The sequence below is a fragment of the Micromys minutus genome (assembly GCF_963924665.1).
Source record: "Micromys minutus genome assembly, chromosome: 13".
NCBI lineage: Eukaryota > Metazoa > Chordata > Mammalia > Rodentia > Muridae > Micromys > Micromys minutus.
The window spans coordinates 33656481-33676278 of NC_137982.1; the positions used below are offsets into that span (position 1 = coordinate 33656481).

The following is a 19798-nucleotide window of genomic DNA, read 5'->3' on the forward strand; positions in this document are numbered from 1 at the left end:
CTCACACACACACACACAAAAGCATGGGCTGAGAGTTGGGTGGGCCCATAACCCATCTTCAAACAAGGGGTGCGGAAGGTAGGGGGAGCATTCCCACTCTTGTGCATTTTGAAGGTCTTTCCTTTCTATGCTCCTGCTCTCGGGCTGAATTCCTACGAGGTGCTTGTTCAGGTAACATTCTTCGTAACCAGCGTCGTGCTTAAAAGACGGCCCCCTCACTACGGAGCTGACTCTTCGTACATCAAAAGATCTTTCTGTAATTTACGCTGCTTCTTCAGTCTGTGCTGGGCCATTCTGCCTGTTGTTGGGTGGTTTTTTTTTTTTTTTTTTATGACGGAACTCTGAAGCAGCTGGTAAATAAGTGGCCTTAATGGAAAAGTTGTGCGGTATAACTCTAATTCACTTTCAAAGGAAGCAAAGTGCCCTTGCTCTGGAAGAGGGATTTGGCCTGTCTTCCAGGGAGAAGTAGTGGAGAGCATTATGCGTACAGATTGGTGCTTCTTCCAAAGGCTCCCCGGTTCCCACCCCACCCTGCCACCCCCATCACTGACTTGAAACATAATATGTGGTCCTCAGGATGCTTGAGGCTGTAGTTACCTGGTTATGATGGCTGGGTCACTTGTAGGGTAGCCAGTCTTTTTCAAAGTTAGGAAACCTACCTTTTAGCATGTTAACAGTACTCAGTTTGGGAGTGAAGTGTCCCGCTAAAGGCTCTTTGTGTCTCTTGGCTATGCAAAGCAACAGAGGGTGTGAGCTGATGTTTTCCGAGACTGTTTGGAATAAGGAGCAAAGCTGTCTGGGTTCTGCCTTGCTTCCTTGTTAGTGCCTGTGTGTGCTTTGAGCTAGACTTCCTTAGGAACCATGGGATTTACGTCTGGGTTGGAGCAGACTCTGGCCTAATGGCTTTGCTCTTGAATTGCACTGCAGACCAAATGCAGACATTGGCGGCTGTCCTACCTTGTGCTTCTGTTAACAAGTGAAGAGTCTGGTAGATTGTTCACGGCCCACCTTCCGGCTTCCAAACCTGAACCTCAGCAGAGGGCACGGCAGCGTGTTTCAAGGTCATGGAAAAGAATATTGTCCAGTCGTGTGAAATGTAATCGGCATGGTTTCTCCAGCAGATACGAGGCAGGCTGCAGACATCATTAGTATGAAATGTGATGGGCCATTTAGTAAAATCTTGTGAATGTATTGGCATGATATTCATGCAATCACAGAACGCCACTTGGTAGGAGGAGTGAGAGCTGACACCAGGCTCCTGGGCTCGCTGTCCACGTGGAACATGGACCTGGGCTGAAGGGACAGAGGTAGTCTCAATCACCGGCTCCTGAAGAGAAGTGTAGAGACTTCTTTTTTTATTGTTATTATTTATTATTCATTTTATGTATATGTATACACTGTTGCTCTCTTCATACACACAGAAGAGGGCATTGGATCCCATTACAGATGGTTGTGAGCCACCATGTCCAATTGCTGGGAATTGAACTCAGGACCTCTGGAAGAGCAGTCAGTGTTCTTAACCACTGAGCCATCTCTCCAGCCGCCCCCCTTTGTCATTTTTTATATTTTTAAATCAAAGACTAAAACTAAGTTGACTAGGATTAGAGATTGTGAAGGTGCTTTTCAGAATTAGATTAATTTGAAGTGTTGCCTATTATATATCAAACGGAATGACACGGACCTAATATAATGACATGCACCTTCCTCACTAAAAATTAAACCTTAAAGCATTTAAAATTGTATCTTGGCTAGTCTAAAAATTGGTGAATAGGTTTACTATATTGAAAAAGTGTGTGTGTGTGTGTGTGTGTGTGTGTATGTGTGTGTGTGTGTGTGTGTGTGTGTGTGTGTGTGTTGGTAATTTGACTGCATGTAGTTCTGTGCACCATGTGTTTGTGCCTAGTATCCCTGGAGGCCATAAAGGGCTTTGAGCCCTTGGAACTGAAGTTATAGAAAGTTACGAGCTGCCATGTGGGAGCTGGGAATTGAACCTGGATCTTTGGAAGAGCAGCCAGCACTCTCCACCACTGAGCCGTTTCTCTAACTCATGGGATTTTTGTTTTTGACTACTTTTCTAATTTTTTGAAACAATTTCTGAGTGGATCAGAGACCAGAAAACCAACAAACACAATAACCAACTGAGTTCCAGTTTTCTTGAAATACTAAATGGTGATTGTCCAGGACTTATTGGCATTTACCTTTGGTAGGCTAGCTCTCAATTCAGGGCATCGGCGCAGTCCGCAGGAGAAAACTCTCCCTCAGGCACTTTCCTACAGTGCATTGAATTGAGCTCCTTACGCAGAAGTAAAGCACAGTTTGTGCATGCATGGGTTCCTATGTGCCTATGTGCACGGCCTAGTCACAGAGATGTTAGCAGTAGATTTTCTGCAGTATGAAATTATTTAACCTCTAATTTCTCCTGGCCTGGAACGACTCTTAGCATTTTAGATGTTTATTGTGTAGACTGACGTGAGCCTGGCTTTTGTGGCTAACGCCTGAGAATCTGTGGAAGGGCACAGAATGGCTTCATCACTTGGAGGGGAGTGACTGAGCTTCTTCCTCGTCTCGGGTGTCCTGGTGGCTTCAGAAATGCCTTAAGAAGTAGAGCTTGCTCAGCTGGTGCTTCCTGCCATACTGAAGCTTTTGGCTTGGCTTAATCGTTTGCATATCCTTTGAAAAAGAGTCTCACTCTGTGGCCCAGGTCTAACAGTATTTCACCTTCCTTTGCCTCAGCCGCCTGCGTGCTGGATTCATGAATGCGCTCCACGCCGGCTCTTGGCTCTGGTCGAAGAATAGAATCAGCCATGTGCAGGGGTGTTGCCCAGTCTGCCCTGCTGCCGACTTTGTTACAGACACTGGTGGCTAGAAATCTGAAAACAGAGACACTTGAAGTGTCCCCATCTCCTACATCTGTGTCACACACAAGGGCTCTCCCCAGCCCCACGGTGCTTTGATTTCAGTGTCTTTTATAGTCATATTTTTTCCCAGTCTTTTCACTTGTCACAAAGTTATAAAGTGAATGTCATGCTCTAAGGGATGGGGAAAGGGGAAACAGAAGCCTTTTGAAGCTCCCTGTGTCTTTGTATTCCTTAGAACCAAAGCCCGGCTCTGAAGTGAGCTATGGACTATGGCTGTGGTGGCGCGTTCTGCTTGAGCCCCACAGGAGCTGGGATCCCAGGCCTCAGACATGTGCCTAGGGTTGGGTTTCAAGTTATATTTCTTTAGGGAGCCTGGAGGGCTGGGGGTGCTCTTGTAGCCCCTGTAAGATGTTTCCCTCTGCGTAAGACCTGTAAAGAAGCTCAAGGCTACCATTGGATTAACCTGCCAATCTGAAAATCCCACCTGAGGAAATTACTCCCTTTATCCTCTTGGTTATTTTCCTGAGTCTAACCTTAAATTGTCTGGGTATCCTATTCTTGCTTGAAGCCCCCACCCCCACCCCCACCCCCACCCCCAGTCTCCTATCACCTAAGCGCTAGGGCCACAGGCATACACCATGTGCCAGCTCGGCTGACTCTTTCAAACATGGGGGATGTCCATAGTCTCTGACCAGGAGCAGAACATTTACTTAAATCTGCACAGACTGTAATTAGGCAGTGGCTATGTACCAGTAAGATGCAGAAACAGTTGCTTGCTGCCTGGGAGGGACAGTTGGTAGAACACGTGCTTGGCTAGTTTTGGAGGATATTCGAGGGGGAACGGGTCAGGCCTGAGGCTCTCCTCAGCCTTTGGTGCTTGTCGGTGAGAGAATGAGTGTTGTGGAGAGAGGGTGAGCAGGAAGGCGTGAAGGGGGTGGGGAAGGGTTCAGGATAGGTGGCTGCTCCAGGGAGCTTGATGCTCCTAACAGCCTGTGAGGGTTTTCAGAGTCTCCTCGCCAAGTTTGACTCCCGTACTTTGCATCCTGGTCCTCCTAGGGACTTCAAAAGACTTAGCCCTCGGAATGTAACTTCTCCTGAAATTACTACTTGTGCTGACCTATTAATAACCCTAAAGTTATTTAATAGATAGCTGTATGCTATGAGCCTTACTGTCTTGGTCAGAAATAAACATGATAATACATTAAAATATCTAATATATTATATTAGCTATAATATGTTATATATGATATGATATAATTTATTACAATTAATTAATGATAATATAAATTATTATATATACACATATATATTTTGGGTTCTTTTTAGTTTTGTTGTTTTTTTGGTTTTTTGGGGGTTTTTTTTTTGTTTTGTTTTTGAAAGGTCTCAATGTATAGCCTTACATAGCCTGAAACTTTCTATATAGACTAGGCCAGCCTAGCTTCATATACACACACATATATTTTATATACATACACACATATATATATTTGAAGAATAAGACAGTTTTTGTACTTTTATTGCCAAGAGCTAGCCCTTAATGTTCTAAGTGCTGTGGAATTGTACATGCTCTGCGTATTTAATTAGAAAGGCTGGAGTTCCAAACAGCACAGAGCTTCCCAGAGCTGCAGAGAACAGTTTGATGACATCTGTATATTAGCAGTAGGTTCTGGTCCGCTGCACGACACTGGTCGTCAAAGGGTTTTTTTGTTTGTTTGTTTTATTTTGTTTTATCCATTAAAAAATTATAGTGAAGTCAGCTTCTTTCCGGGAATAATGGTAAATCCTGGCAACCAGATCAACATAGCATTAAGATTGAATAGTGCCTAATTGTTTCCATTTTTCAAGTTAACAATCCCGCAGGAAACATAAGCTGGCACAGATAATTATCCCGAGGTAAACTTGGTTGAAAGTGAAGCTGAGCTGCTTTGTAACTTAGTAATTTTACAACTTGTAGTAGTTTTAAGTGCGGCCTTAAACTCAGTTTTGCTTTCATATTGCAGCGACAAGTTCTACCAAATTGGAAGACTTGAGTTATTTAGATGGACAGAGAAATGCTCCTCTCCGGACGTCTATTAGATTGCCCTGGCACAATACTGCTGGAGGTAGGGCCCAGGAAGTTAAAGGTACTTATTCCGGCGTCCTGTGTCACGTTGATGAGCGTGTTCACCGAACACTGAAAGCCCAGCAGCCAGCACTCAGACTGTGCGGCACGTGTGATGGGAAGTGTGTTTGTGCTGTTCAGATAGTGGGATCTGAAGGGTCTGCCTGGAGCTGACTCTAAGAACTCGGTTTCGGGGTTTCTTGCTTAAAGCAGGTAATCAGATTACTTCTGAAACGGAAAAATAATTCTATGATGGCAGTGATTCACTCACAACGCATTTTTATCTTGTTTTCAGCCCCTTAGATCATATCAGCCACCTCCTATATAGCTGCATGTTAGCACAGCTGTGTGGTCACTCGTCCTACTTGCGTCATGGGGAAAAGGCACCCTTGCATCCAGATGGGGCTGTGCCCTCCAGTCTGGGAATCTGTGTTTGGGTTTTATCTGAGCAGGAGCGAAAGAATCCAGTCTTCCATGTGCTTTCAGATAAACTAGCCAGACATGACTGTGGCTCTTGCTTTGCTTAAAAATATGTTTGAGAATAACTTAGAAGGGCCAAACAACCGGGAGTTGTAACAAGATACTTCGGGGATCAAAAAGATAATGAATGAAGTATTATAGACACATGTATAGAACCAAGTTAAGCATATGTGTTTTTTATCCTAAATGATACTACCTTCCCCTAACGATGTTTGTTTGTTTGTTTTGAAGCACGATTTGCTCCCTACAAACCACAGGAGATTTTGTTGAAGCCCCTGCTGTTTGAAGTGCCAAGCATCACGACTGATTCCGTGTTTGTGGGAAGAGATTGGCTCTTTCACCAGATAGAAGAAAACTTGAGGAACACAGAACTGGCAGAAAGCAGAGGAGCAGTGGTCGTGGGAAACGTCGGATTCGGGAAGACAGCCATCATTTCCAAGTTGGTGGCACTGAGCTGTCATGGAAGCCGTATGAGGCAGATCGCATCCAGCAGCCCCAGTTCGTCACCCAAAAGTATGTGTGCGGTTGCTGCTTATCTGGCTTATCACATTGCTATAAGATAGACAGGGGAAGTGCTGTTTGAATAAGCAGGAATTGCCAGTGTTCTGTAACTTTTTGTAGCTTCTGTATTGGGTCTAAGTTCATAGGTTATGTGAACTTTCTGGATACTTCTAGTCATACTAGTGTGATGGGATGCTTTGTTTTGAGTAGAAGGGGAGAAAGAGAGTCTCTCATTGTTATGAGGTATGTTAGCTACGTTTGGGCTGATGGCAGTCTTCTTGTATTCTCTGATATGGAGCCCTGTCTCTCTCTTTCCACAAAGGGGTTTACATTCAAGGCATACAGAGGGTTTTGATCATGTGACCAGGAGAAATTTAGAGTTGAATGTATTTTCTCTGTGTGTATGTGCGTGTTAGTTTACCTCCCTTTATTTGAATTATAATTGCTTATTACTATTCCAGTTTGTCTGGGACTAATTCAGAAGTATAGTCCACATTCCTTATACCACATGCTGATGTCCAATCTGTGGCTCTATCTCCAGCCTCAGATCCCACCCAGGACTTTGCTGGTACTCCATTACTTTCACCCAGTTCTTCCACAAGTGCTCTCAGTGTGGCCAGAACACCTGCTGGGCCTGGTACTGCTGACAACCAGAGACCAAGAGAGGATGCAGTGAGATACCTCGCTTCTAAGGTAACCCACTCTTCATTTATGGGGTCTTCCAGATAGAGATTTGCATGTGTGTCATTGAAAAGTGAGTTTGAAAGGGAGATTTTTAAAACAGAAACAAATGCTTGGTGCTGCAGTGTAGTGTAGCCCTTGATAAAGTATGACTGAGTACTCCAAATGAAAGACTTTAATGAGAATAAATCCTAAAGACACCAGCAGAGGGTTTATGTCTGTCTGAACCCAGCTCAAAGAGCTGCCTTAAGGCAGCAGAAGAAACCATGTTCTCACCGCGTATCTGAAGGCACGGGCACACACCCTTTCATTTGCTGTGTAAGCAGATGAGAAAAGCTTTCAGCTTGTCCCAACCATTTCTGTCTGCACCCTGTTGCCTGGAGCCTGTGATCCTCTGCATCCTCTGTTAGAGCTTTCTCGGGAGCCTTTAAAAGAACCTTGGCTGACTTTTTTCTCTAAACGCATGATCATCAAGGGTTTTCTGAACTCCTCCTCCTTCTGCTCTGTCCCACACTGGCTCATAAGGCCACTTTTCTGTGTGAAAGCAAGCACATTTCTCATCTTGATGAGCTGTCACTCAGCCTAGCCCCCTCCCATTGTCACCTACCCTCAGAAGGCAGTTGCTTGTGACAAGGTGTGTCCCCATGTAACCACTGATTCATAGCAGCCCTCTGGTCTTGAAGGGATGATCTGAGATGAAGGGTGCTGGCCTCAAAGTTACTCTTGTAGGGTGGTTTTTTTGAACATTGTGATCTATAGTAAGAGGCCCATCATATAACATGCGTGCACACGTAACCACATGGGATACAGAAGCATGGGTGATGCTGAATTGTCTTTAGTCTGTGTCCTATAACATGTCCTATGATTTAAATTAACTTTATTCACATTTTTAAAATCTACCTGTGGTTACAGTTGGATTCTGTGGCCTGCTTTGGGTTACCAAGGAGCTATCTATTGTCAAACATTGTATAAGACAATGTGGTACTGGATAGCTTACAGTGATTTGCATGGGTTTGGGAGCCCTCATGTAGGTTTCTGCTCTTCTCTGTTTATGTAGAAATTGAAGGCCAAGTGAGCATTTCTCAAAGGGCTAATGGTAGATTTCATCTAAACTAGAAAATATGGTTGTAAATTCCCCTAAGACAGTGGGTCTTGGGTTGTGATCCCTTTAGCAAACCTCTATCTCCACACAGTAGCAGAATTGCAGTTATGAAGGAACGGTGAAAATGATTTTATGGGGATGGGGGGTCAGCACTACACGAGGAGTTGTATAGAAGGGCTGCAGCATTAGGAAGGTTGAGAACCGCTGCCCTAAGAAAAGCTGCATTGTAGATACTCTTGTTTCTGGCTAAGAGTCTGCCATCGTCTTGGGATCCTGTGGAAGATCTCAAACTGCACTGTCATGTTGACACAGTTAACCCTGCATCCTTGACCTCTATGACGCACTGAAGCCTGTGGTCTGTGGCCTGTTGTTGCAGAAGCTGCAGGGTTGGCTGAGTTGGACGGTGGAGACTCTGACCCCTCTAAAATAAAAGCACAGTGTGCTTCACACAAGCATGCTGTTCTTTGCACCTCCCTCGCTTCTCACTCACGTTCTTGCTTTCATCCTCACTTACAGAGTGGTGGGGCTTTTCTTTCTGTAAAGCATACCTCTTATTCCCAGGAGCTCCGTCTCTGGCACTGTTGGGGCAGAGGTGGGGGAGATATCTAACAGACAACCTACTGCCGCTGCCAATCTGTCCAACGGAGGGAACCCCCTCAGCCTTGCAGCTTTTTGGCAGCTCTTCCCTTTTTCCTTCTCGTGCTTCTTCAATGGGCACATATCTGGTAATTGCTTCGCTACTCCTTTGAATGTCTCTCTAACATCCCTTGAAGAAGTGTGGATGAAGGGGGAGTGGTGAGAGCCACGTCTGCCAGGAGGAACAGCAGCTGCGACTTTACAGCTTCAGTTTCTAGCCGCTAACTTGATCCTGTGCTTTTTGGATAAGCAGAGGGTTCCCTCGGGGTGCTGCTGTTCTTGAGAACAGAAATTTGGGGCAGATGGCAGCGTTGGGAACATGGCTTGCTTGGAAGTGCTCTAAGCCAGACGAGGCATTAGGTTTTATGAATGACTTTTACTAATCTACATTCAATACAGAGTACAGTTGTCCTGAATCTTGTGTGAACCAAGATGGATTTGTGTCTGCAAATCACACCAATGAAGAACAGAATAAATATATCAATTAAGCGAGTCAATGACTCAGTCTTAGGGAATAGACATTTGGTGTCTTGTCTCAGAAGAGTCAGTTGCATTCCTGTTTGAGTTCATGGAAGGAGCTCTGGAGAGTGGGATGGTGCTCCTGATCTCTCTGTCTCCATAGGTGGTGGCCTACCATTACTGCCAGGCAGACAACACTTACACGTGTCTGGTGCCCGAGTTTGTGCACAGCGTTGCAGCTTTGCTGTGCCGGTCCCACCAGCTGGCTGCCTACAGAGACCTTCTGATCAAGGAGCCCCAGCTGCAGAGCATGCTGAGCCTCCGCTCCTGTGTGCAGGATCCCGTGGCTGCTTTCAAGAGGGGCGTCCTGGAGCCGCTTACAAGCCTAAGAAACGGTACCTACCAGAACCTTCTTCCCAGTAAAGGCTGATGCCCAAGCGGTCCTCAGCAGAGTGGTTAGCTTAGCCCTGGGGTGGCAGACACAGCTATGACTCAATACATATCTGTTCCCTCCACATCTACCCTTCATGGCGTTGTCAATGCAGTGTCTCTGATGTGGATGAAATCAGCAACTGAGCAGTTCTAAGGAAGCCTTGTAACTGTAGGGAAGGGTAGACTTCCTGTTCTACAAAGGTTTGATTCTTGGTCTATGAAATGAGCCAACAGTAGCCAGAGCCGAGAGAACGTATTAATACCCACAGTGCACGGATGTGCACAGTACTGAGAGCGGGGCTTTAAGACCCCCACCTTTCTGAAGGATCTTCAATAAAGAGCAGCACTTTTAGGAGTGGGAAGATGTCAAAATGAAGCAGGAAACCGCTCGGGCCTTCAGAAGCCGGAAGCTGTCATGGGAAGATTAATGCTAGTTGTAATTTGTTAGTAAGCTTTGATACCTAGATTTCTCCACTTCTCCAGTGGCTGGGACCCTGTGCTCTGCTTCCCTTCTTCCAGGAGAAAGTCTTCTGGCTGTAAGCTGAAAGGGTGGGCAGGGGGCTGCCTGAACTTACTTCCTTGTTTTCTCCATCACAGCTGTCCACATTTCGAGGAGGCACATTCTGGTCTCCCACGTAACAGTAATCCATGTAGGTAACACATAAACTGATGAGTGTTTACACTGCAGGCCGCAGGGAAACCAGAGCATTGTTGGGAATCTTTCAACATGTCCCACTCCCCCCTGAACCCCTGATTAGATGAGTTGAAATCTAAATCTCGTACCGTTTCTAGGAGCTTACATTTAGTTTTTTCTTTTCTCCCCCTTCCCCCTGCCCAGGCAGGATTGTCAGTAACATCTTTGATCCCTAAGGTTTCCGTCCCCTTCCTTGCTCCTTTTTGAGTTACCCGTCTACAAAGCATCTTCTCCCAGGAGATACTAGAAAGAGGGCCTAAAGTGGCTGTGTCATGCTTGCCCTGTGTCCTGAACAGAAAGCTGTTGCTAGTAAAACAGAAAACTAGCTTTAGGCTGCTATGTGAAGGACTCTGGGTATCCGGGAAGCAGCACTTTCACCACGGAGAGATTCCAACCACATAACCCTTGGGGGTAGCCTGGGGAGCGTTGGGTCCTCTGAATTTGGAGTTAGGCAGCTGAAGGGTTCCAGCAAAGGGCCTGGTGTCTGTTCCAGGTTTGGGTGCTCTGCATGTCGGTGACTTTAGCTGCAGGTTGCCTAGGTTTATGAAGAACTAACTGTATTATATATAAGGTTGAGATTCTGCTAATGTCTGTAATGCAATATGTTTCTGAAAACTGTTTTGTAAGAATTGGTTTTCTTTTGGCTCAGTGCTCTGTTTTCTTCATTATAAATTTAATAGAAAATATGCCTCGTTGAAAACATGTCTTCTGCCATATGTAAACCTTTTTAGGTTTTGCTAACACTTTAAGCTGTGTGTTAAAAATGCACTGGGTGGTGCCATGTTATAGAAACGTATAATTTCTTCATTTGGAAAATTTATTTCATTTTTTTAGAGCAGAAAATTCCAGAAGAGGAATACATCATCTTGATAGATGGCTTGAATGAAGCTGAATTTCACAAGCCTGATTATGGAGATACGCTGTCTTCGTTTATTACCAAAATCATTCCGAAATTCCCCACCTGGCTGAAGTTGATCGTGACTGTGAGAGCAAATTTTCAGGTGACAAAATATTCTCCCCCTCTCTTTCCAAGTTTCCACATCCCAAGTATACAGTGACAAGTGCAGTTAAGATTCAACCAACTTCGGGCTGGAGAGGTGGCTTAGCGATTAAGAACATGGGCTGCTCTTTTGTACAACTTGGGCTTGCTTGCTGACACCCATATGATAGCACACACCCGCCCTATCTGCTTCCCTGGCTTCCAACACCCTTGTCGTGCGTGCCAGGCATACATTTGGTACACAGACATGTAGACAAAAACAAAATAATTTTTTTAAAAAAGGAATACTTAAAATTCTTTTAAAACGAGAGTGTACTGTACTGGAGCAGGCAGTGATATTCTGCTGTCTGTTGTCCGGGGACACGGGGGACACAGGGGACACAGGCGGAGTGGGAAGTCTCCTGTTTCCTGGTAGGGTTACACAGTCCTGGTAGCTGATGCAGAGAGGACACTTCTTATCTTGGTGTCTGGCTGCGTTCTTAGGTGTGCAGTGTTGGTTTGTGTTTACCCTTGTTCTAGAACCAGCTGCTCAGGGATTGTGGGTATGGGGTCACCTGTAGGGTCTCGCTGCCCCTTTGTTGGTGTGGCCTAGCTGCTGCTGTCTCCTTGGGCCCCTCCCTCTGCCCCCTTGGCTCGGAGTCCTCGGTGGGGACTTTGGGAAAGATCCTATCTCGCATCGGGATTTCTTTCACCTAAGCTTTTTATCTGTACCTCATCCTATTACATTTTTTAATACAAAACAATGAGTCCCTGTAATCCATGAAAATCCCTCTTGAAAGGGAACGAGCGAGCCTGGCTTAACATGGAAAGGGAAACTCCGTGGCCTAACACTGCGAGACCTTTGTCCCCTCCCAGGAAATCATCAACGCGCTGCCCTTCGTGAAGCTTTCCTTAGATGACTTTCCGGACAACAAGGACATCCACAGCGACCTGCATGCCTACGTCCAGCATAGGGTGTACAGCAGCCAGGACATCCTCAGCAACATCTCCCTGAATGGCAAGGCCGACGCTGCCCTCATTGGCAAAGTCAGCAGCCATCTGGTGCTGCGTAGCCTCGGCTCCTACCTGTATCTCAAGCTCACGCTGGACCTCTTCCAGCGGGGCCACCTGGTCATAAAGAGTGCCAGCTACAAGGTGGTGCCCGTGTCTCTGTCTGAGCTCTATCTGCTGCAGTGCAATATGAAGTTCATGACCCAGTCTGCCTTTGACCGAGCCCTTCCCATTTTGAATGTGGCCCTCGCATCCCTTCACCCCATGACGGATGAGCAGATATTTCAGGCCATCAACGCCGGCCACATTCAAGGCGAGCAGGGCTGGGAGGACTTTCAACAGAGGATGGAGGTCCTCTCTTGCTTCCTCATTAAGAGGAGAGACAAAACCCGGATGTTCTGCCATCCATCCTTCAGAGAGTGGCTGGTGTGGAGAGCAGACGGCGAGAGCACAGCTTTCCTGTGTGAGCCCAGGTACAATAGATGCTTCCTCGGCACTCCTGGGTATTCAAGTACCAAGCACCGTGCACTTTGGTTTTCCCATATTTAGTCAGGAGAGAGTGAAAGAAAAAATTCACACCTTTCTACAAAGCTTTCCTCCTTTGATTGCTGGAACATCAGGACACTTCTAGTGTATTCGGAGGAAAGGAAGTCGGGCGTTACCAGGGAAGTGGTGCCAGACTCATCTCACTAGCATTGCAAGGCCATAACTGGGTAATATGTGTCTGCTTCAGGGAGTAGCAAGCTTTCCTGTGGCCAGGGGACAGCTGGGGTGTCTGTCTTGGGTCCTTAACCCCCTGCCACTTCCTGACTACCCTTGGCCATATAGCACAGGTGTGTGAGGACAGAGGGGAGCCCTAACATCCAGTCAGCTGTCCTCTCACAGACAAGGCCAGGCAGGAAGCAGCTCTTACAACTCAAAGCACAGGAAGGTGGGGAGACAAGCTTGCCTGCTTGCCTGCCTCCTAGTACAAAATAGGGGACGGGTCAAGAGGCTCTTAGTGCCTCTGGTCTGGGCCATTCTTGAGCCCCTTCCTGTCTAGCCTGCATCTTTGTTTTCTTGAGCATCTCTTCTCTGGGTCAGGATTGACAGTGAGGGAGCTGTCAAGCTGCTGGATTGTCTCCTCAGAACTTTGGTGGGCACTGGGCCAGATGATTGGGTCTAGAAATGAAGAGGCTAGTAAGCACCTGGGAACCACATGGCTACCACCCTGTAGTGATGGGTATAGTGCGGGTGATGGCTGTTTCCCAGGCTGACACTGGACTTGGGTTTTATTACCTTTCAGAGCTGTTTTGTTTTAGCTCAGCAGGTTGGCTACTAAAAGCACATCACCAAGCAGAGGCGTCAAAGTGAGAGCGGACGACATTGCTCACAGAGTTGCATGGTTTTTTTCAGGGAGAGAGGGAGCATGTTACACAGAGAGATTAGTTCTGAGGAAGGTGAGCTGCAGTTTGTAAAGACGAAGAACAACAGGAGACTCTCTATAGTCATTGACCCTGCTGTATTCTGAACAGTGGTGGCACTACAGGACAAGGCACATCTGAGTATGGTGGCTGCTCTAGGAACAGTAACCCCAGACACACGGGTGTCACCAAGATCTGCGGATAGCAGCTCGTGAATGTACCCATTTCGTAGGCTGTCCCTGCGCCGACTTCTCTCTCTCCTCAGCACTACTCGTCTGCTTTGCTTTTGTTTCCAGTGCTTTCAAGGTCTTCGTCAGGACAGTCCTTGTTCATTCTAACACCATCAATTTTCCTTCTATTCCAAAGCTTAGTCTTATATTTTAAGTCTTTATTTTTTTTAAGTAGTGAAAGATGTGTTCAGCTTTATACTCTTTTTTTTAAGATTTATTTATTTTATGTATATGAATCAGAAAGGCATCAGATCCCATAACAGATGGTTGTGAGCCACCATGTGGTTGCTGGGATTTGAACTCAGGACCTCTGGAAGAGCAGTCAGTGCTCTTAACCACTGAGCCATCTCTCCAGCCCAGTTTTACACTCTTCTACTTAGCTGAAGAGAGTTTCTTCTTTGTTGTAAGTTAGTATCCCTTTTGTTGAAAACCAGTTGGCCGTAAGAATGTGAGTTTACTATTGTATTCCAGTGACCTGTGGGTTCTTATGCTACTGCTGTGCTGTTTTAATAGCTATTGCTTCAAAGGTTTGATAAAGGTGTATTAAGGTTTGAAGTGGAGTCTGTTTATGCCCTTTGCTTTGTTCTTTTTGTTCACATATTTTTCTGTTTATTTGCAAGGGTACCTCAAAGCTTGTGGTAAACATTTCTAAAAGGAGATATACAGGCCAGGTAGATTAAAGTTCACACCTTGAATCCCAGCCCTTGGGAGGCAGAGGAAGTCAGATATCTTTGAGTTTGAGGCCAGCCTGGTCTACAGAGAGAGAAGGATAGCCTGGTCTACACAGAGAAATGCTGTTTAGAAAAATAAATAAAATAAACAGGAGATGTGTAGTTTTAAATCTCAGTGTGATGCTAGAGTGCCCTGACCACCATAACCTGAGTTTCTCACCTCCTTAACCTTTCCCAAGGACTAATGATCCAGAACAGTCTCTATTTTCTCTATGCAGTTAACATGGGGAAGAAAAGGATATAGGATATTAATAGGAAGAACAAGCTACTGCAGATAGGGAGAGTCATCAGAAGCAGCAAAGGGCATGTTTTGGCAACAGTACATCTATTGACTGGAGCTCGATTATGGCGTGGAAGATGGGAAGAGCCACCAGAAGAATACACTAGAAAAGACCTCTTAGTGGTCATCTCTGGAGAACCCCAGAATGTTCTGGGGAATAGAGTGCCTGTGGGCAGGAGTGGAAGAGTCCAGGGCTTAGGGGCTGCTGTGCTGACAGGAGAAAGATTATGGGTCTGGTCTTTTCAAGTCAGACCTGGTTCTGCTTTTGAGCAGTTCGAGCCTATGGAGAACCTCTCTCCGGGGATGGAGTTGGAGAAGCCGGTAGATTGAACATTGAAGTGTGGTGTGACTTGGTGAGGGAGCTTGACGTGGGGTGGGGAAAGCACTCTGCGCTTTAGGGTGTGGAGGAGCATTGTAGGGAGAGGGTTGGAAACACTGAGAGAAGTTAGAGGAAGCTATTAGAAATTAGCCCTGCATTCTCAGGAGACTCCACCTTCTGGGTTGTACAAAGGCACAGAGAGGAGAAGGGAAGCTGCCGTTTGGGTTCAGTGATAGAGAAAACTGGGGTCTTGTAGGGAATGCCACTGAGATTGTACTCCATAAGGAAAGGGGACCGGAAACTCGAGGGAAGGGAAGTTGGACTGTTTCAGGCTGGGGCTGCCTCCCACTTCTCTCACCACATCTCCTCTTCGCAGGCTTTTACTGACTGAATTTGAGTATGGTGATATGTGTCTCCTCCAGTTGCCCAGCGCTCCTGAAGGGAGTACCCATTGTTGTTCTCCCACAAGCCTAAGCTCTCGAGCCTGGCAGACTTCTCTCTCTCGGTTATTTGATCTTGGACAAACCAACTAACCTGTTGAGGCCATTTCCTCATATAAGCAGACAGGGAATGATAACACCAGGTCATGTGGGTGAAGGAAATAGCTAGTTTGTTTTCTGGATCTAAAGTAGAGCATGTGGAGTGTGAACAGACTGGGGTAGACCAGTTGTCCGAGGGTAGCGTGGGGGCTGCACAGAAACAGTGAGAGGACTTCAGACAGGTGGGAGGCCATGTGCTTTGCTGAGAGCCCTAGAAACCCTTGAGTTGGCCACAGAAGTCTGTGCTTGTTGCCCACAGGGGAGCCGTCTGTAACTGTGTAATTTAGCATATAATTAATTATACGGAGTAATAGTTTCACTGTATGCTTTCATATATGTATTTAACGTATTTTGATCATATGCAGTCCCTTCCAATACCCAATTTTGCCCTCCCCTTACCCTCAAGAGACTTTCTCCTCATTTCATGCTGGTTTCTTCTAGACACCATTTATGGCAGAAGCCTGACACAGTTGTCCATCTGAGACAGGCTTATTTAACATGATGAACTCCAGTTCTAGCCTCTTTCCTGTAAATGACATGAGTCCATTCTTCTTTGTGGCTAGACAAACTCCACTATACATCATATGCCCCCTGCTTCTTCATTCATAAGCTAACTAGTACCTCACGTAGGCTGAGTCAGTCAATAACTTAGCTATTGTGCAGGGTGTGGCGATAAACAGGATTGGAAAGTATCTCTATTGTACGTTGACTTTGATTCCTAAAGGTATATACACAGGAATGTGTTTGTGGAGGAACCCCCATACCACTTTGTATGGCTTGTAAAGCCTACATTGTACAAACTCAAAAATAGGTAAGGGTTCTCCTCTTGGCCAGCATTTACTGTTTTATTATTGCTGCTGTTTTGTTTGGGACTAGGTCTCACATATCCTAGGTCAACAGGCCATGAACTCATTAAATATTAGGAATGACCTTGATATCAGATGCTCCATAAACGTCTAAGTCCCAGCATCATGGGTGTGTGCCCCTCCATTTCCTCTGCCCTGCTGGGGATTGAACCCAGGATGTTCATGCATGCGAGGCAAGCATTATACTAAGCAAGCCTTATCAGCAGCAGCCTTGTTTCCTTAATGATAAACATCATCTGACATGAGATAGTTTCTCAGTATATTTTAATTTGAGTTGCCCTAGTGGCTAAACATGAACATTTTTTTAAAATATTACTGGCCATCTATACTTCTTTTGAGAAGTGTCTGCTCAGTTCATCTGAACATTTGAACATTTCCTGATCGGATTTCTTGTTCTTTTGTGTGAATGTTTTGGGGACGTTCTGGATGCTAATCGTCTCTCGGATGAGTACCTGGCAAGGATCTCATGCTGTAGGCTGTGTCTTCACACGGGGAATTCCCTTTACTCTCACAGCCTGCTCTTTGCCACTCGCTCCTGTTTCCAGAGACATTGGACTCTGATTCAGAAAGCCATTGTCTATCTAGGCATCTTAGAGGGTTTTTCTTAGAAGTTTCAAATTTTCAGATCTTACGTTGGTCTCTGATCATTTGCATTAACTTTTGTGCAGGGCCGGAGCTATGTATGTAGTTCATTTAAAACAAAACAAGCAAAACAGGGCTGGAGAGTTGGCCCGGTGGTTAAGAGCACTGGCTGCTCTTCCAGAGGCCCCGAGTTCAAATCCCAGCAACCACATGGTGGCTCACAACCATCTTCTGGTGTGTCTGAAGACAGCTACAGTGTACTTATATATAACAAATAAATAAATCTTAAAAAAAAAAAAAAAAAAAGACAAGCAAAACAGAGCCAAACCTATGTGAATGTTTTCCAGCATCATTTGTTAAGGATCTGCCTTTTCTTGAGCACATGTCTTTGTATCTTCTGTAAAGTCAGGTGACTGTAGCCACAGTGTTTATTCCTAGGGTCTCTGGTCTGGTCCAGTGGTCCATGTGTCTAATTTTATTATGATGTCATCTTGGCTTTTGTTACTATGACTCCCTAGTATATTTCAAAACCGAACACTGTGGCCCCAGGATTGCTCTTTTGTATTGTTGTATTTGGATTTTTCACTTTGTGTGTGTGTGTGTTATCATATGAATCTTAAAGATTTCCTTTTCCAGTTGTGTCTAGAATGACATTGGGATTTTTTAGGGAATTTTGTACTGACTGTGTACATTACTTTCAATAACATGGCCATTTAAACAGTGGCTTATCGCTAGTCTTTGAATGTAGGACACCAATTTTCTAATCTTCAGTGGCTTTTAATTTTCATTGCAGAGGGCTCTCACCTTCATACCGTGAATAAAATTGTTTTTCCTGGCTTTTTTCTTAGCTGGTTTGTTACTTGTCTGTAGAAACCTATTGAGTTTTGTAGCCTGGTGCAAACTGACCGTGGGATGCCTTTAAACCCTGTATTTAGGAGGCAGAGGCAGGGTGTTTTGTGTGAGTTTGAGATACATGGCTTCCATCTAGTCTTCTAGACTCTACTCCCGGGAGCTGTTGCTATGCAGAGCCTACCTCTTCTTCCCTTCCCCCATAAGGTCAGACCTGTCTCCTGCTGGTTATGCTCCACTAGGGATGATGGGGTGTGAGGTGAGGGTGGGGTAGGGGAGGAATGAGGCCAGAGGATTGATTGTGTTCCATCCTTCCCTATGTCCATCCAGTAACTACTTCCTTGTATATCTGATTAGAATTGGGCACCTTGCTAGGCATTGTAATTATAACTGTGACTTAATGTCATGCAGTGTGCATTTTTGTGACAGGCTTGAGCAAAAATCCAGGTGGTGGGGGAGTGGATGTGATAAGCAGACAGTGATGTTTTTGGAAAGTCGGGCACCCAGGGTGACCTACAGAGATAGAGAACCCCAGAAAAGACCCTGCAAATGACTTCAGAATTACCATTGTTTGCTCTCTTATAAAGAGTTAGCAGCCTGAATGTTCTCTGAGCTCATGCTGCCTTCCACAGTTCAGGAGCACAGTGGGATGTCCTCATCTGAGGGCCTGTGGTGTGGAGAGATGGGATCTTTTGTCAAGAGCCTTTGTATTTCTTGTCCTAGGAACGGACACGCTCTACTGGCGTTCATGTTTTCTCGCCAGGAAAGCAAGCTGAACCGGCAGCAGACCATGGAGCTTGGCCACCACATCCTGAAGGCACACATTTTCAAGGTGAGGTGTGGGGAGCTTTGTGGTCTGAAGATTTTAAGAGAGTCTGTGGAACATCTCAGACGTGTCTGTGAACCCTGCATTCATTCCCTGTCGCACATTACAAATCAAAGAACCAGAGCTCCATCTCCTTGTTTCTCAAAGTGACATTTGATGTGTGTCCCTTCCCCCCCCCCCCCCCGGATTTCCTGTTTGGAGCAGTGGTTCTCAACCTTCCTAATGCTGTGACCCTTTAATACAGTTTGTCATGGAGTGACCCCCCTCCCCAGCCATAAAATGATTTTTGTTGCTACTTCGTAACTGTAATTTTACTATTATCAATTATAATATAAATATCTGTGTTTTCTGATGGTCTTGGGCAACCCCTGTAAAGGGTCATTCCACACTGCCCCTGAAGAATGCAACCCACAGGCTGAGAACTGCTGGTCTAAGAGCCTTTATTGGGCTTCAGGGGTTTTTGTTTTGGTTGGTTGTGATGTTGTTTTCCACTTGCAAAGTACCAAGATTATAGTGGTGAAAATATTCTACATCAGCAGACACAGTGCTGAGCTTGTGTCTTACTTTGAAACGCCACCAACCTTTACTGGTCACTGCTCAGACCCCTTCATTCATTAGGACTTAGAGATGGTGATTCTCTCTAACTTTAACATTTATTATTTCTCTGATTTTTTTCTGCAAAAGGAAGCTTTCTCCTTATATACATGTTCTCCCTCTCCCACCTTTTCCTTCCCCTCCCCCCTCCTCCTCCCCCTCCCTCTCTCTCCTAGGTGTACATATAGTTCATAAGGCCTGACCTTCCATTATAGTTCACCAACTGAGGTGTCCTTTTCTATGGTGCACTTACAATGTGCTAGACAGATTCACTTTCAAACTGGTGCTCAGCTCTGCTGAGACACTCACATGTCTCTCTGGTTGTTTCCAGGGCCTCAGTAAGAAGACTGGAGTCTCCTCAAGCCATCTGCAGGCCCTGTGGATTGGTTACAGCACAGAGGGGCTGTCTGCTGCCCTGGCCTCTCTCAGGAATCTCTATACTCCCAATGTGAAGGTGAGCAGCCCCTCTGCACAGGGACCTGGCCTATCCCTTCTCCAGTCCTGCCAGCCATTGCTCTAGAGGGGGCGGAGGTTCTCTTGGTGCCAGCTTCCCCTCCATATCACACACTCTTCCCAGAGGTCTGGCTTTGCTGCTGCAGGGAGATCTGGGTAGATGGAGCCTTTGTGTGAGCCCATCACTTTCAG

The 19798-nt window shown here is 45.7% G+C and overlaps 1 protein-coding gene across 2 annotated transcripts in view; it reads left to right on the top strand.

The window, feature by feature from the left end:
- The window catches only part of TANC1 (tetratricopeptide repeat, ankyrin repeat and coiled-coil containing 1), a 221004-nt gene that overhangs the window by 164555 nt on the left and 36651 nt on the right, over positions 1–19798 (top strand). The window contains exons 9-16 of one of the 2 annotated variants that reach the window (XM_080927145.1): positions 4859–4960; positions 5671–5952; positions 6482–6633; positions 8982–9213; positions 10779–10945; positions 11800–12407; positions 18457–18565; positions 19485–19607. In XM_080927145.1, the coding sequence (XP_080783271.1) occupies positions 4859–4960; positions 5671–5952; positions 6482–6633; positions 8982–9213; positions 10779–10945; positions 11800–12407; positions 18457–18565; positions 19485–19607 (1775 nt within the window). Of the gene's footprint in view, positions 1–4858; positions 4982–5670; positions 5953–6481; positions 6634–8981; positions 9214–10778; positions 10946–11799; positions 12408–18456; positions 18566–19484; positions 19608–19798 lie in introns of both variants that reach the window. The other variant, XM_080927144.1, reaches the window with a different exon arrangement.